At 40.1% G+C, this 17,995-nt stretch overlaps 2 protein-coding genes across 6 annotated transcripts in view; both read right to left on the reverse strand.

Moving 5' to 3' along the window:
• Nucleotides 1-9,084, reverse strand: part of rac3b (Rac family small GTPase 3b) — a 19,194-nt gene extending 10,110 nt beyond the window's left edge. Inside the window, exons 1-2 of one of the 2 annotated variants that reach the window (XM_017431843.3) lie at nt 8,620-8,801; nt 4,398-4,469 (exon numbers count right to left, since the gene is read on the reverse strand). In XM_017431843.3, the coding sequence (XP_017287332.1) occupies nt 4,398-4,469; nt 8,620-8,654 (107 nt within the window). In that variant the 5' untranslated portion in view covers nt 8,655-8,801. Of the gene's footprint in view, nt 1-4,397; nt 4,470-8,619 lie in introns of both variants that reach the window. The other variant, XM_017431844.3, reaches the window with a different exon arrangement.
• Nucleotides 9,085-9,218: 134 nt separating this feature from the next.
• The window catches only part of lrrc45 (leucine rich repeat containing 45), a 57,530-nt gene continuing 48,753 nt past the window's right edge, over nt 9,219-17,995 (reverse strand). For 3 of the 4 annotated variants that reach the window (XM_025009501.2, XM_017431842.3, XM_025009502.2), the window contains exons 14-18: nt 16,527-16,619; nt 16,007-16,099; nt 14,695-14,868; nt 12,451-12,598; nt 9,219-9,846 (exon numbers count right to left, since the gene is read on the reverse strand). In XM_025009501.2, coding sequence (XP_024865269.1) covers nt 9,647-9,846; nt 12,451-12,598; nt 14,695-14,868; nt 16,007-16,099; nt 16,527-16,619 — 708 coding nt within the window. In that variant the 3' untranslated portion in view covers nt 9,219-9,646. The remainder of the gene's footprint in view (nt 9,847-12,450; nt 12,599-14,694; nt 14,869-16,006; nt 16,100-16,526; nt 16,620-17,995) is intronic. The other variant, XM_017431840.3, reaches the window with a different exon arrangement.

Consider the following 17,995-nt stretch of genomic DNA (forward strand, 5'->3'; position numbering starts at 1 on the left):
ATATTACAACAGTTCACTGCAAACCCATATGATGCACTCGATCCACTACAGATTACATGCAGTCTAACACCAATTAGGTGTTGTGATGAGAAGCTATTTTATTTTCTGTTTTTCAAGAGTATTCAGCTTGTAGGGCACCACAACTGCTTCCACACGCTTCGATCATCATCATCATCATATGAAATTACTTTTTGTCACAACAAAATAGTGGCTGGTAAAAAAATTTTGGACAAAATTTTTAATTTCCACCCCTGTCCTTAGGTCACTTCTGGTAAGTATTTATTAATATTTCTATCAAAATAACCAAGAAATGCAAAACTGATAGTGTAGAGGTTGAAATAATAGCTTTTACATAAACTGCTGTAAAATTTTGAATAATGGAACTATTTTAAGATGGCAGCAATCCACTTTGGAAGTGGATCAATTAGGGCAAGTCAATATTAGCTTGTCAATATGATCAAAATGGACCCATATCCAAAGTGGATTGCTGCCATCTTAACACAGTTCCAGCTCCAGCTCCAGCTCTAGCTACATTATAATTTTTACCTCTTTCATAGGAGGTTGATCGATATTAGGTTGTCTATGGCCGATGTCGATATTTAGAAATGAGGACAGCCGATGGCCAATATACAACCCCATTCTTTTTTTTAATTTTAATTTGTGAGAGAGAGGAGTCCCAAGGTGTCCAATTTGGTGATCAGAAAGTCCAGGAAAACTGTTTTGAATGTCGAACTGTAGTCCACAAACAGCCTCCTCCCATAACTCTGCTGTTGTTCCAGTAGAGAGTGGAGAACTATGGCGATGGAGTCTTCTGTGGATCTATTTGCTTGATATGCGAGCTTGTGTGAGTTGAAGATTGAGGGGAAATATCCTTTAATGTGCTAAAGAGCCAGTCCCTTGAAGCGCTTCATAATTATGGGTGTGAGAGCAACAGGGAGATAGTCATTAAGGCTGACTGTAGATGACTTCTTTGGCACCAGGATGATTATGTCAGATTTTAGGCAGGGGGAGTAACTGTTTGTGCCATTGACAGATTAGAAATCCTGAGTGAACTGGTGGGCACACGCCCTGAGCAGCTTGCTGGGTGCTCTATCTGGGCCAGCAGCCTTTCTGAGGTTCACTGCCAGGAGCAGGAGCACCCATCTTGCATCATACTCCTCCACAGTGAGTGGAGGGGTGTTGGAACCTTAGTGAAGGCAGGGCTGAAGCAAATGAGTGTTGTTGTGGTGACTCAAATCAGGCAAAGAGACTGTTAAGTTCCTCTGCCAGCAACAAACTCAAGTCCCCTGTTATCATATCACAGTCTGTGACGTTCTAAAGCCCCTGCCACACCTCCAATTACTGCTGGAGAGATGAGCCTCTATTTTTCTCCCATAGTTTGCCTTGGCTTTCACTCTTTTCAGGTCAACTCGAGCAATACTCTAAAGAACTCTGTCACCCGACCTGAAACCAGTGTTGCATGCCTTGACACTCTGTGTAGACCTGGCTGGTCATTCAGGGTTTTTGGTTTGGAAAAAACCTGAATGTTTTTATCCACAGTTACATTTCCAGTGCAGAACTTTATATAGTCCAGTACACTCCCTGTAAATGTTTCTTGGTCCTGGTGTTCAAATAAGCTCCAGTTTGTGTTCAAAACAGTTCTGTATTTCAGAAATTCTAAGTCTTTGTGGTTCTCCATCTAAGGGGAGTATGTGGGGGTAAGCAGCAGGGAGACATTTCTGACCGGCCAATATGTATTTTTCATTTAACCAAAATATAACATAATTGCTTAACTTAAATATGTGTTTAGCAATACTTCAAGGAACTTACAAACTTATATATATATATATATATATATATATATATATATAGAAAAACATTCTTGCTTAAGAAAACTAAACTGTAAGCAGTAAGCTGGTTTTAGCAGCTGCTGCACCTTTATCTTCCTACTTGGTAACTGATGAAGTACACACAGGCATGACTAAACAGTGGCAAATGTCGATCAATTAAAGTGGTCGGCCAATTAATTGGTCTACCCCTATGCTATGCTATGCCATCAGAAATTTTGCATTATTCAGCAGAAATATTATATAATTCCTGCTGTTGTGACCCCTGGAAGATCCGGAAGTGCAAAAAGGTGCTGCTGCTTGTAAATAACCATGTAATGCAAAACAGATAGAAGTATAAGGGTTTATAAATTGTGTTCATATCAGTCACTGTAAAATTTCGGACATTGGCGATGTTTAAAGAAGGCAGCAGTCCACTTTGGTCTTGGCTACACTTTTACTAGCTGTTAGCTTATCAGTCAGTCAAACAGAGACCCTATTTCTCCAAACTGAGGTAATTCAGAAGCTATCTACAATGAGTAAAACATTAATTATTTAAAACACCACTTCAAAAGTTATGAAATATCTTTTTAATACACTTTTCAAATTGTTCAGAAGGATTTGGCAAAACATGCCTGTAACCCTTTAAACAAAAAAATTACACAAAATACTAACATGTGACCAGTGCTAACTAAAACCACAAACCAAACAAATTAACCACACCAACTTACAACTACAGATTCAACTAGAGCTTATGAAAACACACAAGCTACCGAAAAATACAACATACAAGACAGATCACAAAACACCACTCTCTGCATAGACATAAAGAAATCTGAGTGTTTCTTGTTTCGCTTCTTAATACAGAACACAAACCCTATAAACAAGTTCATGTAAGGTCAAACGTTTATGAACAAATGCCCAATTTATGTAAAAAATAAATAAATAAACATATATATATATATATATATATATATATATATATATATATATATATATATATATATATATATATATATATATATAAAATCAGATCATCAGTGATTTTCACTTACGAAAGAAAAACCTGTCTGGCAGGTTATGAATTTGTCTTATTTTGCTTCACCTGCATTCAGCAGGACAGCAACAACCTCCACCAACTGTCTGAAGAGGTGAAGATGATTTATCTAAGACCCATATGGATCGTGGCCAGGTGAACATTGTTACCGCAGTGCATGAAAGCTACAAGCTAGCGGTCTACTCTATGAAGTTTGAGTTGGTCCTGTGGGGGAATAATAAAAGCATGGGTCTAACAACCTTGGTATTTTCCACAGTCAGTCATGTATGTAGCTAAAGAGTCATTTTAACCAGGAAAAATATAATGGGACATTTATACAGCTTCAAAGTTAGTTATGGAATAAATTGTTAGATTTATTTCACTTTTTGAGCAGAACATTTTTGTCATCACCACAACAATAGTTGTGAGTCACTAACTAGTCTCCAGCAGTCACAGCTTTATGTTGCACCTTTTGGAGCCAAAATAGATCATGATCACTCCATAATCAAGATGCACTAACACATCCATTCCCACACTCTAATTGATCCAAAACCAAAGGGGAGGAAACACTGAAGAAAGTGGGTCAGCGAGCTCTAACATGTGATGCACTGGACTCAGCATTTTGATTCCTTTTGTTCCCAAAATCTTGTTTGAACTACCGTGTAGACCTAAGTATTCTGTTTCTTTTAGATCTGAGAGATTCTCTGCTCAAGATTTTGTTTGCAGTGTGTTTATGGATGCAACAAGATGCATTAATTACCATTTTATAATTGCATTGCACCCCTATGAATCATATTAAAACCATGAGGTGCCAAAAGATTCTCACCAGTAATATCAGCGCAAACACCTCACACCAGCTGTCAAGCACGAAGGTGGAGGTGGAGGTCTGATGGTTTGGGCTTGTTTTGCAGCTACAGAACTTGGGCTCTTTGCAAGTCTTGGAGTTGACCATGAGCTCCTCTGGAGACCAAAGGGTTCTAAAATATGAAGCCACATGTCCAACAGCTAAAGCTGTGACCAAACTGGGTCATGTTGCAACAGAACGATCATCCCAAACACAGCAACTAATCAACAACAGAATGGCCAAAAAAAGAAAGGATTGAGGTGCTGTAATGGTCCAGTCAAAGTCCACACCTCAACCTGATTGAAATGCTGTGGTGGGACTATAAGAGAGCTGAGCAGAAACTTATGTCTGCAAACCTCAATGAACTAACAATGTTGTAAAGAAGAGTGGGCCAAAACACCTCCACAATGATATGAGAGACTGAAAACCACTACTGAGTATTAAAGCTGCTGAAGCTTTTGGATGGTAGGGTGAACTTAGTTTTTCATTCTCTACTTTTGTTTTACTTTATTTCCTCAGATATTTGATAAATAAATATGTACATTCCACAATCAGCTTTACCACAGAGAAGTGTAGTCGGGTTATTTTTTGTAAAAGCATCCTCACTTTACTTTTAGTGGCTATTTAATGTTTCAGTATTGTCACACTGTGTCGCAGCACTTGAGGCTGAATCATTGTTTGGTCCTATTGTGTGTGAGTGTGGTTTACTCACACAGTGGGAATGTATTCACCAGGAAAGGCATTTGTAGTGTAGCTGATCAGCAGACATGTCTTTCCTACAGCCCTGAAGGAGAAAAGGAGATGGTAAGTATATTAAGCTACAGTCCCATACTCATATGAACTGTACACACGAGTGTGTAGTATGTGTGGAGGACAAAAATGGACGACTACTCCCTTTCACTGACTACACACAGACACTGGCCTACATTCATGTTGCCTAGGGACACAGTAGCCTTCGATAAAACACCTCCCACCCACACACAACTGCACTCACACACACTCACAACCTGCTCACACAGGGATACGGGTTAGGCCTATGAGCTAACCATGGAAAGAAACAAGACCACTTGTGTTTTAAAGTTGCATCAGTTCTCCTAGATGCCAGGATGAGACTGTGATATGAGAGAATAAAGTCTGACAAACTTCTTAAATTTTGATTAACGACGCCATTTTTGCCTTTCGGTGGACGCCATTTATCAGAGGCCACCGAAAGGCAAAGGTGGATGATTGTGGAGGATGACCGCATCTAAGCGTTTGTGTGTCTGTTACCAAAATATCTCCTGAATCACCAAACAAATCTGAATGAAACTTTCAGGACATAGACACAGGATGCACATCTAGAGCAGATTAACTTTTGGAGTCAACCCAATTCAAGATGGCTGCCATACCCAACTGACCATAAAAACACAAAAATGGCTATAACTCAGTCAGTTTTACAGATATTGATATAGTTTTACAGATATTTGGTGTGGTAGTAGCTGAGAGGTCCTAACACATACTCCAAATGCTACTCATTGTGTGGGGCACTTCCATAAAACTAACTGCTGGAGTCTTGCTTGTTTGTGAGTGAACTATCTCATGAACCATTGGACAGATTTTAATGAACCTCTGAGGAAGTTAGCACTGCATGTACACATAAAGCTGATTAACTTTTGGAGTCAATCAATCTTAAAATGAATCATCTTAATTGCAGGAAAAGCTGCACTACTTAAAATAAATTACTGTATATTTGGGAAAACACGTACAAGTTTATATAAATATACAGAACTTCAAAAATAATATTCATATTTAAATTTTTACTGTGATTTAACCACTAACCTGGGTCCAAACAACACTTCTTTAGGGTCCGGTTTATAGTGGCGGATGCAAACACCACCTTTTAATTTGAATTCTATGATTATTCTGACAGAAATACTGTATGATTTTATTCCTATCAACAGTGCTCAGTTGTTGTGCACAGAAGGTGCTACAGCTAGCTGCTGTTGCCAATACTTGCACTTGCTAAAAACCACAAATTCTATGTAAATAACTCTTTAATGTGAAACTGGTGACAATGTAAAGATCTATAGAATAGCATTTGCTTGAACTGATAAGATTTTTTTTTTTACTGGAGTCTCTTAAAGACAGCAACAATCTAATCTGGTTTTGGCCTTGTCAGACTTGCCTTTATCTCATCAGTCAGGTCAGATTTAAACTCTATTTCTCCAAAGTGAGGTTGTTCAAAAGCCACCTTCAACAAGTATGATATTAATTGTTTGTGACTTTTTTACAGAACCCCATCTGAACTTTTTGTTTCAAATGCAGTTTAAACAAATTAAAGTCCTGTTTAACTGCTATACGGTCCAATTCAATCTAGTATGGATTAAGTTCAGTATGTATACACTGCCAACAATTAAAAGATTGTCCAGCTTGGGAAAACATATTCAAAAATTAATTTCTTGTACATGTACGTGTCAGCAACACTGGTGAGGAGAAGCAGGACAGCACACTGAAACAGTTTGACCTAATCTGTACGGTCGTTTACAAGAATAATAGTATTCTTCATGCAAACTTAATACCGTATGAGTGAAAATTTACAGAATCCTAAAGATCAAGGACTCAATAAGAGATCTTATGCAAAAATCAACATCTGTAAAACTGACTGAGCCATTTGATGAGCTGACGTTGATTACCTGCGGTGGCAAATTTGGGCTGACTTCAAACCTTAATCAGCTGTAGACGTACATCTTTATAAGAGCGTCATTCAAATCTGTCTGGTGGTTCATGAGATATTTTGCTCACAAACATAAGGGTTAACACTAACAGCTCATGAAATTAGCACTCAGAGTAAGTGTTGTGAATATAAATCTCAGCAACTAACACACCAAACTTTAGTTTAATATCTGTAAAATGGACTGAGTTACAGTCATTCAGTGTTTTCTGATGTCAGTCGCGTGTGGCAGCCAGCTTGAATATCATTGGCTCCAAAGTTAATTAGTTGTCAGGGTACAGACAGATATTATCGCCCACCACTGATGCACAAAAACAATTATGTTTTTGCCCATATCTGTGAGTGTTTGTCTTTGTCTGTCTGTTAGCAAAACATCTCATGAACCACTTTGGCAGCAAGAAAATGTCATTCTGAGTCGCAAACCTAAAAGACAAATTAATAGTGTTTATAAATAAACGCTATTATCTCACAGAACAAACACATCTTTGGTTTTACGCAAAACCATTTAAGGATAAGCTCAATATGCTTTTTTAATGAAAACTATTTTTGGGGTAGTTGTTCTTCCAGATGAAGATGAGTCCTCCCTCTGAGGAGTACCACATATTTTAATCCATTTGTGTAATTTACATGTTATATTGATTTGATCAACAAACATCTTTCCGACACACACAAAAAAACTTATATTGACATCAAATGACATTCTGAACCCAGGAATTAAACACAACACACATACAGATGGAACAAATTTGCTATTTAAATGTAAAAAATATGTATGTGAAATCTTTATAGTGCATATGCATGGTTCAAATTATGATGGAGAAATGGAGAGTTTGACCCCTAACCAAGAATTAGAACCCCCCCCAAAAAAGAGGTCAAAATATCAGGCTGAGGATTAGGGTGTGGTTGAGTTTTTTATATTCCACATTACCAATAATAACATGTTTTAGTATTTATTTTTACATATTGAATAATCTTATATTAAGATTGCAGATAACTCTTTGAATGACCTTGGAAGGGGTGGGCGAGGCTATTTCTGACTAGATTGATGAGCTAAGGGCTAGTCTGAGCCTGGGACCGAAGAATGGGAAAGTTTAGAAAACAGCTTTCACACGAACAACTAATTTCTAGTAGAGTTGTTTAAAGATGGCAGTGATCAACTTTAGTTTTGGCTGCCTAAAGACTAGCCGTTAGCTCATCAGTCCAGTCAAATTCAAACAGTATTTGTGTACACTGAGGTCGTTCAGAGAGGTACCTACAACAGGTAAGATATTAAGTGTTCACAACCACTCCACAGAACCCCACTTTCAAAGCTCTGAACTATCCTTTTAAGACAAGGAAAATGTAAACATAATCATAGCCTGTTGGAACAATAACATACATGACATAATGTCTAAATATGTTGGTTTATACTAATAAATTTGAGGAATATATTTAGTAGATATATCGACACATATTAGTTATTACATGTAGGCTACATATACATTTTGGTATATGAATTTGATGAACAGTTTATATATTTGTGGTGTATATATATATATATATATATATATATATATACACACCATCATATTTGTTGAAGACAGACACATGTCATATGATATTGTTCCAGTATATAATTTGGTTCATATATGAATCCGTTTGTACTTTTCAGGATGAATACATATATCTAATAATTCTGTATATGCATATTATTTCAAGTTGGATGTCACAGCTTTTAGAAAATTTGAGATAAATTTGAGAAATTTCTGAAGCCACAAAACCCCATGTAAAATTAAATTTACAGATAAACTGTCCTCATTTAGGCATTCTGAGGTTCCTGGTCAAACTGGACTCGGGACTGGACCTGGTTTCAGGATTCTGAGCCCGGACCCCCCTCAGACTGGGTGGGATCCGGCTGCAACGAGAAAGGGCTCGGTGCGCGTAAAATGACAGCAGCGGTGGGGCCTGGCTGTCATCGACAGGGAGGGCCGAGAACCCCTGATCAGTCCGCACCAGCCCGCATCCGCCCGCCAGTCTGCCCTCGGTCCAAAGCATCCGGAACCGAGGAGCCCTGAGCGGAACCGGCTGCAGCTACCGAGCAGACAGCGGCAGATTTCCACCGAACGTCAGAGAGCAGAACAACCATCGCCTGAGCCCCAGCCCCTTTTTTCCCCATCTACACCGCATCCTTCCATCATCCATCTATCCACCCGCGGACATCCCGGTTCGGAGAGGGTGCTCTTACCCGTCACCGACCACCACACATTTGATGGCTTGCATTTGGACCGAAACTGGAGGCGTTCGCGGAACCGACGCTGGGAATGTAGGAGATCCGACGGTCTGAGCTCGGGGCTCGGGTGAAAGCAGCGGGCTAGTCCGCTTGGCGATGGAGCCGCAGTGAAAGAGATCGATGACGAGCAGCGCCGAAGCTCTCCGGAAACAACCGAGTGTTTTTAAAGGGACAGTAACCACAAGCGAAGGATGGGGAAAACACGGAAACTTCAGAGCGTCACCTTTTCTCCTTACTTATTCAACCCGTTTGGTCATAATTTAGACAGTTTTACAGATATTGAGGTAAAAGTTAGTGTGGTAGTAGCTGAGTGTCTTCCCCAACACATACTCTGAGGGCTAACAAATCACGAAAACCTGGTTAACTGCGCAGAATCAATCTTCATGGTAATTTATGAGCCTTGTGAAACCAAATCAGGTAAAAGTTAGAACAGAATAACCTGTTTTGTTAAACAACCCAAGATTCACAACAAGAAGAGTCAATAATAATAATTTTTCCTTTACTGATTTGAAAACAGCATATTCTAAATAAATCATAAACAATAAAAATATTAAAAACAGAACTTTGAGTTACAAAAATGTAAACAGAGTTTATACTTCCTGGTACAAAATTATCTTTGTAAAAAACAGCAAGTAAAAATGTTTTGGGACTCTTACTATAGAACTATAAAACAAGTCTATCACTGGCCTAACTTACCTTATCAATAAAAAAAAAATGGGGTGTGCAATTTGATAACACACACCACATGTTCAGATGTCAAGTGTTTTAAAAAAGATCTTTGACATTTCCAGCTCTCATTCTTATTGCATTTATTAAAATTATTGCTTATGGTTGTTCTACCTGATACTGTTTTTATACAAGAGACATCACTGTTTTGTTTTCACCTGAAGGCTTTGAGCTCAGGAAATCATGACATCATGACACCCAGAAGAGTGTCCTGACTGGAGCAACACAGAGAGTTTAGAGGTGCAAAAGTGTCCTGTCATTTGTTTGGGCTGCTGTAGTGTCCCAAAGGTGAGCCCTGGGTGTAGGCGAGGATGGCGCTCTGTAGGCAACTGGCTCGATGGGCTTCATCCTCTCTCATTCTCTGGATTTCTGCCTCTTTTAGCCGCAGCTTTTCCAACAAGGAAGACTTCTCACTTTCTTTGTCAAGAAGCACCTCTCTGTGATTACTGCTCATCACTGCAAGAAAATGAGACAGCAATGAAAAGAATATTTAAAATGTCAGATACAACGCAAAAGGATCTTCAAATATAGACGTGACGTGACCTATTTATTGTGGCTGGATTGAGGCAAATTTGAAACACCTCCAGTTTTAAGGCAACCACAATGCTGCTACATTTAGTACTTGACAAATAGGGTTTTCCTGCTATTTTTCACATTCCTGAGACTAAGGCTGTCCTGTGCCTTCACCACACTGTGTGACTCTCTGACCACATCAGGATGCAGCTACATGCTACAAGATCAGACTAACGTTACCACCAGGAGTATCTCTATCAGTCATAATGAGGTGCTCATTGTGCTTCGAATGTGCATCTAATGTCCTTGCCCTTGCCAAGGTTCTGCAAAACTCATCCACGATTTGATTGATTTTCTACATCTTAGCAGCGTTGTCACTAGTGTGAAGGCGGCCTTAAGTTTGTGGCCCCTTATAATTACTTTATAGCCATGACAAAATGTTAGTACACCCTGTCAAATCGGAGAATTAGGACAGAAATAAAAATGACCAGGCCTTTGTCATGTCTTATAACCAAATGAATGAAAAACCAGATGAACAAAAACATGTGATGTATTACACTGTAATCATTCCTTTGACAGAAACAAAATCAAAATGCAGAAACAGCCTGTGAAATCTAAGTACACCCAATAATTTAATAGCTTGTATGACCTTATCAGGTTCTCCCATTGTGCGTTGAGGTTTGCATACATTTGTTCTTTTGTAAATCACCCCCTTTATTGCGTTGGAGGGCCGTAAGTGACCCAAGAACCCCAAAAATTATGTTGTCTGGGGCAGTTTAGACCTGACAGGTCTCCCATGGAAAACATGGAAAAAAATTTAGTCATTTTAATGATGACTACAAGACTACCAAGAAAACGGGTTTGGAATAGAGATCCCAAAACCTCATCCTAGGAAGAGGGTCGTTGGCAAGTACCTGGTGACCAGATCCCAGCAAGGGAGTCCAGCCAGACAAAACCCAAATGAGCTACAGAGGACCACCCTCCTCAGGATGCACCACCAGCAGGAGGCACTGTAATGGACCAGTGTACTGTAAATAGGATGGCAGTCAGAGGTGCAGGCCTTGGTAGTTGATTCCTGTATGCTGAAACCGGCTTTAGGGACATGAACTGGCAGTCTTTAACCAAATCAGGGACAAGTTAGAACAGAATAACCAAAAAATCTCAAAGGTTTGTTCCAAGTTTTGTTCAGCAACCCAAGATTGTAAGAAGAAGGGGAGAGTGAATGGTGCGTTCCCAGGAGGGTGGTCCTGTGTAGCTCACTTCACTGGGAATGGACTTAAATTTGTGCACACTGACTGAGTATTGTGGCTTAGTTTTTCTTCAATAAATATTGACAGTGTCCTAAAGTTCATCTGAAGTTGTATACACCTACAGTAATTTTAAAACTTGATAACAACCAGGTGATTTTTTAAATCATCTCTCATGCACAGATTCTTGAAATTGAAAAAGGGTGTAACTTATTTTTATTGTATCTTTTTGTAGACACACGTTTCCCTTTATTGTGTGTTCAGTTATGCTAATTCAGTATTCACACAATTATTTTCATGTTTTTTATACATTTTTTGCCATCTGACTACTTCTGCCTACTTGTTCCTATTCAAAACATTCAGTTTAAGCAGGAGACATCTTCTATGACTTGTTTTTTGTAACTTTCATACTTTTCAAAAAAAGGTACAACTGCTAACTCCAAACACGTTTAAATACAAATTTTTCATTGTAACAATGGTATTAGATCCTCCAAATTATTATTTTTTTCTAATCCCAAATTTAACCGCCCATTAAAAAAAAAAAAATCAAAACACATCCATCTGCCCACCTGCCAAAACACTTTTGCTTGCCCATCCCTTTGCAGCTTGAGGTGGAAGTGGAAGCACTCACTTTAAGCACAATGTAGGAACACATGTAGCGCTCCTGTTCACAAAATAAGTCTGAATAATGTGATTGTTATGGCTCATTTTTAGAACACTTTGAGGCGCAGACAGAAGCAAATGTCTATACACAGTGGTTTTGTTAAGGGCAAGCCTGGAAACAGTGACTTGAGTCCTGCCAGCTCTGCATCCAGACTTAGTCCAAACCTTCCTGGGAGAAAAGGCATCAGTCCTGACTTCTCAGAAGTCATACTGAAGGAGACTGTTCCTCAAAACATTACATTTCTTTCTGTGCCAATGTGAAACTTTTAACAAACCTTTTGTTTCTTGAAGGTAGCTTTTTGCAACTTTTAACAATATTTTTTGCTACTTTTAAGCTTAAGTTAGCCTTATGATACCTTAGCTTATAGGCAGCCTTTTGCTACTTTTAGCTTTTAGCTACATTTGGCTTTTAAGTAGCCTTTAGCTAGTGTTTTGATTCATTTTTAGCTTTAAAAAATCAGTTTTGGCTTCTTCAGCAGATTTCAGCAAAGTCATTCAGCACTTAGCATTCACTCTGCATTTTCGCAAAAACTGCTATTTCTGTAGTTTGAGTTAACAACACAATATGGTACAAACTGACTTTAGAAAGAAATGGTACAGAAGTAAAGTAATGATAAAACGAAACAGTGACATGTACCTTTAATTTCTCTCTCCAGAGCACTGATCTTGGCTTTGAGTCCCCCCTGAGCCGTCCTCTCTGCTTGTAAAACCCCAATCTGCTCCTGTAGCTCCACTCTCACTCGACTCACCTCAGCCACCTTCTCTTGGTCTTTGCCTGAAAGCTCCTGGAACACCACAAGTCCAAACCATCATCCACATTACAGTTCTGCCAACAAACAATCACACTATACAGTATTTACAGTATCTGTTATAAAGACATTTCAGATAGATAAGGCCACAGCAGAAGATGTGCCAGTCTGAGATGGTAATACTGTATGTGGATGAAAGTCACCACAGTGTTTGTTGCTGCTTTGATATATAGGGATTTACTTTTGTAAGGATAATTGAACCATACTGAACCTTAAACACTATGGAGAATGTTTTGAGTCCAGTGAGACGGATGCTTGTGCATATCAGTTAAGCAAACAATATCAATCAATCAATTTATTTATGAAGCGCTTTAAAGCGTCAAAACAAAAAGGAATCAAAGTGCTGTAAAGGTTAAATTAAAGATAAAATAGAAGCAAACCAAATACTAAAAAGCAATAACTAATCAAATACAGTATTGACAATATCAAAAATAGGATAAGAATATAGAAGAAAACCAGGGTTGGCTTAATGATCATGCTCTTTGGAAATAAAAGCCAGTTTTTTAAAAGAGATTTAAAATCAATCAAATTTCCAGCAGACCTCACAGAAAAAAAACATTGTGTCATACGTGTGCAATGTGAATGGAAATATCTTTAATTTCAATTCCAGACCAGTAAGAATGTTACTATGACCAGGAGAAATGCTATTATTAAAACCTAAAAGAGTCAACAGAAATAGGAGTGTGATTCGATTATATACCAAAACTGCCAGCCATACATTGTGCCGACTTGAGTGACCAAGCTCCAAATTGACTGCAAACTCCAATTTAAAACATTTTATAACAGTTCCTGGGAACACTGTTATATAAACCTTTACATTGCAGTTAGTTTTAAATTATATGGTTATTGTCATAAAATTTGGTGATTATTTCCAAGTGCAAATAGCAGCAGTAGCTGCTAGCTGTGGTACTTTTGGTACCACAGCTACTGAGGTCATTCAAGAACAGGTAAGATATTTGATGTTTTAGAACCTATTACACAAAAGCCTACCTCTGAACTACACCTTTAATTATACTATACCTTTAATTACTTTTAATTGTGTCATATTCACTTTTCATCCCTTGTGCAGGTAGAAGTAAAATGGTGCAACAAATACATGTATGATTACAAAGCTGTGAAGTTTAAAACTTTCTTTGACCTTAACATACTGATCATCCATCCATCCATTCTCTTCCGCTTATCCGGGGTCGGGTTGCGGGGGTAGCAGCCTAAGCAGGGAGACCCAGACTTCCCTCTCCCCAGCCACTTGGGCCAGCTCCTCCGGGAGAATCCCAAGGCGTTCCCAGGCCAGCCGAGAAACATAGTCCCTCCAGCGTGTCCTGGGTCTTCCTCTGGGCCTCCTCCTGGTGGGANCCTCACCAGGGAAGCGTCTAGGAGGCATCCTCACCAGATGCCCGAGCCACCTACCCTCATCTATGGTCACGAGCTTTGGGTAGTGACCGAAAGAACGAGATCACGAATACAAGCGGCTGAAATGAGTTTCCTCCGCAGGGTGTCTGGGCTCTCCCTTAGAGATAGGGTGAAAAGCTTGGTCTGGTACCCCATCATCTGCAAAAAGCAGAGATGCGATCCTAAGGTCACCAAAACGGATCCCCTCAACACCTTGGCTGCGCCTAGAAATTCTGTCCATAAACATGAACAGAATCGGTGAGAAAGGGCAACCTTGGCGGAGTCCAACTCTCACCGGAAACAGGTCCGACTTACTGCAGGCAATGCAGACCAAGCTCTGACACCGGTCATATAAGGACCTAACAGCCCGTATCAAAGGGCCTGGTACCCCATACTCCCGGAGTACCCCCCACAAGATTCCCCGAGGGACACGGTCGAACGCCTTCTCCAAGTCCACAAATGATTTGTTGTTTTCAAAGTGTTTTACAAATAAAAATCTGAAAAGTGTGTTGTATTCAGTCTGCTTCACTCTGTCCCATATACACACACATCAACTTGTCTTGTGTGACCAATTAAGAGCTCTTGGGGGCCCCCTGCTGGAGTGGGGCAGCCATCTGCTTAATAACTGAAAACAACAAAACAATGAACAGGTGAGGCCCATAACAGGCGAGGTGAGTTCTGACCTGCTGTAGCTCGTCTATCCTACGTCTCAAGCCGTCCATCTCAATGCTCTGTTGGCCGTTCTTGGCCTGCAGGTCGGAAACCGTCTGTTTCTGCTGGGAGCTGCGGAGCTGCATCTCCTGCATGGATGATCGCACAGAGCGGAGCTTCTCCTCCAGGGAAGTCACACGTTCCTGCTGCTCAGAGGAAAAAAGGTGCAAGGTAAGTGTTGTGTGCAGGGAAAAGTAACAATGTTACGTGTCAAATAATTTTAAATACAGAAAACTGCAATGGACCGAGTTATAGTACTATGACAATCAGTTTTTTCATACAAAAAGTGTACATCTTCCACAAAACCCTTATTCTGAGCTTTTGTCTGAACAAAAGCTCTCAGACTTTTCTATCTGATTTATTATTGAATATTGATAAAGTCATTATAGTGGGGCATGTTAATATTTATGGAAATTTATATTGAAAGTGACAGGCTTTATTGCTTTATTAGACTCAACTGGTTTTACTCAAAACATCTGGGCCTAGAAGAGAAACCAGGTAAAACAAAGGGCAGAGCAAGGCAAGACAGTTTAGAGGATTGGCTTGGCAGAACAACTGATGTCAGACTTGGATGAGAGTTGCTGGGCTGGAGCCCCTCATCAGCAGGAGTTTGGAGTAGCAGTGAGTCACCCTGAACCCCCTTAGCATCAGGAGAATACCACAGAGGCAACATGGCCTGAGGCAGGTGCTGTGGATGTGGCATTGGTGTAATCCTGGGCAGGGCAAATGGCTGAGGTGGTGTGACATGCTGCTGAGCTCAGATGAGAAGCAATAGAGACTGAATGGTTGTTATCATTTGGACCTCTGTTTTAGTGGGTTTTTTTAATTATTATTTTGGAAACAGTGGAATGGCAGGTTTGGTTTATCCCCTTGCCAATCAGTATAGCCTATTGCTGAGTATGAGTTTAGTCATTTTTTAAATAATTTTTGGGGAAAATTTCCAACTTTTAACAAAAATCATACAACACCCCAATAAATTAATTAAAAACCAAGCAATACTTAAAAAATGCATATTGCAATCCACCTTTCATACCAGAATTTTAGCCTAAAATATTGTGTGTTGAGAAATGACAAAGTTTGGTTAAACCCTGAAAATAACATTATGCACAATATCGTGCAATATTGCAAAATCTTGCGAGATCTGTATACAAGCAGCACAGAATCTGCCTTTTGTGAAGTGCATGCGTGAACAGGAACTGACCAAATTGCTTGTAAATTCTCCCAGAAAATCTCATGTATATGTGTGGAAAAAAGGTGATGAATAATGAGATGTTTTAAACCAACCTCCTCCTGACGAATTTGAGCTATGGTTCTTCCCAGCTCCTCCACTGCTTGGGTCTTCTCTGTCACACTTGCTGCTTTAGTTTTGCTCAGCTCCTACAACAGACAAATATTGTACTACTGTAAAAATGTATAAAGAGATGTCTTTATGATAAACGGAACATAGATTTCTACTTAGAAACACCCAAAGTTGTCCTTCTGCTGAGCTTCTTCGTTTGCCATTTGGTCAACACTATTTCAAAGATGACAATTTGTGGGAACAAGGTTTGTCAGAACTTTACAATGTCAGTCACTTTTTAAATTATATAAATTCAAATGTATTAATTTTTGTTTTATGCATTATTTAGGTTTAGTTCTACTTGGTAAAAATACGGTATAAATAGAGAAAAAAAAACAATGAAAAGTTAAGTCCTAACTTTTGACGAGTGTTTTCCACTAAAGAGTGAAGTTAACAATGAGAAACATCTGTTTGTGTCAGATTTTTAAGCCCCTCCATGGTACTATCAGAAAATAAATTTCTGACCTCCTCCAGTTGTATCCGTTGTCCTTCAAGTTTGAAGATGCGTTCCTGCAGGGCTCTCTCGCTCTCTTCTAGATGACGATTTATGTGCTCTATCTGCAAGAGAAAGAAAACTTTGAACAACTTTTATGTTAAAATGTATGGATCTAAAAGAAGACAGAAATTTTGGAAATCCAATTGCGAAATACATGTAAAAATTAACCCATTTAAACCCATCAGTCCATCCATTTTGTTCACACTTGTCAGAGGTCAGGTTGGTAACAGATCCAAGAAGGAAACCTAGTCATCCCTCTTCCTAGTAACACTCTCCAGCTCCTCCTGGGAATGCCCAGGGCGTTCCCAGGAGGATATATGATCCCTCCAGTGAGTTCTGGGTCTGCCTCAGGGTCTTCTCCTAATGGGGCGTGCCCAAAAAACCTTGAGGGAGGCACACAGGAGACATCCTTATCAGATACCTAAACCACCTCAGCTGATCCCCTCGGATGATCATACTCTTCACCCTATCTCTAAGACTGAGCCCAGCTACTCTACAGAGAAAACTAAGCTCAGCCACTTGTATCCAGGATCTCATTCTTTCTGTCACAGGTGAGGGTTGGAACATAGATGGACCAGTAAACTGAGAGCTTTGTCTTACAGCTCAGTTTCTTCTTCACCACATAAGACTGGAGCAACGGTCTCATTACTACAAGGCTCAGCTCTGTTGATCCATCCTATAATCCATCCTGACATCGCTATTCTGGTAAAAAATCATTGCCTCAGACTTGGGAGAGCTGACTCTTGTCCCAGTCTCTTCACAATTGGCTGTGAACTGCCAGTGTACGCTGAAAGAAATGGCTCAAAGACGCCAATAGAACCACATCATCTCCAAAAAGCAAAGACAAGACGCTGAGTTTCCAAACTAGACACCCTCCTTTTCCATGACTGCACCTTGACATCCTGTCCATAAATATCACAAACAGAATTGGAGAATTGGAGCCTGAGCTGGTGTGTGAGGTTGAGAGGTTCCGGCTAGAAATAATCGGGCTCACCTCAACGCACGGCTCTGGCTCTGGAACCAGTCTCCTTGAGAGGGGTTGGACACTCTTCCACTCTGGTTGTCCCCAGTGAGAGGCGCCGAGCAGGAGTGGGCATACTTGTTGCCCCCCATCTTGGTGTCTGTAAGTTGGGGTTTACCCCGGTGAACAAGAGGGTAGCCTCCCTCCGCCTACATGTGGGGGGACGGGTCCTGACTGTTGTTTGCGCTTATGCGCCCAACAGCAGTTCAGATTACCCACCCTTTTTGGAGTCCTTGGAAGGGTTACTGGAGGGTGCCCCTCCTGGGGACTCCCTTGTTCTACTGGGGGACTTCAACGCTCACGTAGGCAATGACAGTGAGACCTGGAGGGGTGTGGTTGGGAGGAACGGCTCCCCTGATCTGATCCCGAGCGGTGTTCTGTTGTTGGACTTCTGTGCTCGTCATGGATTGTCCATAA

Source organism: Kryptolebias marmoratus, linkage group LG2 (genome assembly GCF_001649575.2).
Source record: "Kryptolebias marmoratus isolate JLee-2015 linkage group LG2, ASM164957v2, whole genome shotgun sequence".
Classification (NCBI taxonomy): Eukaryota; Metazoa; Chordata; class Actinopteri; order Cyprinodontiformes; family Rivulidae; genus Kryptolebias; species Kryptolebias marmoratus.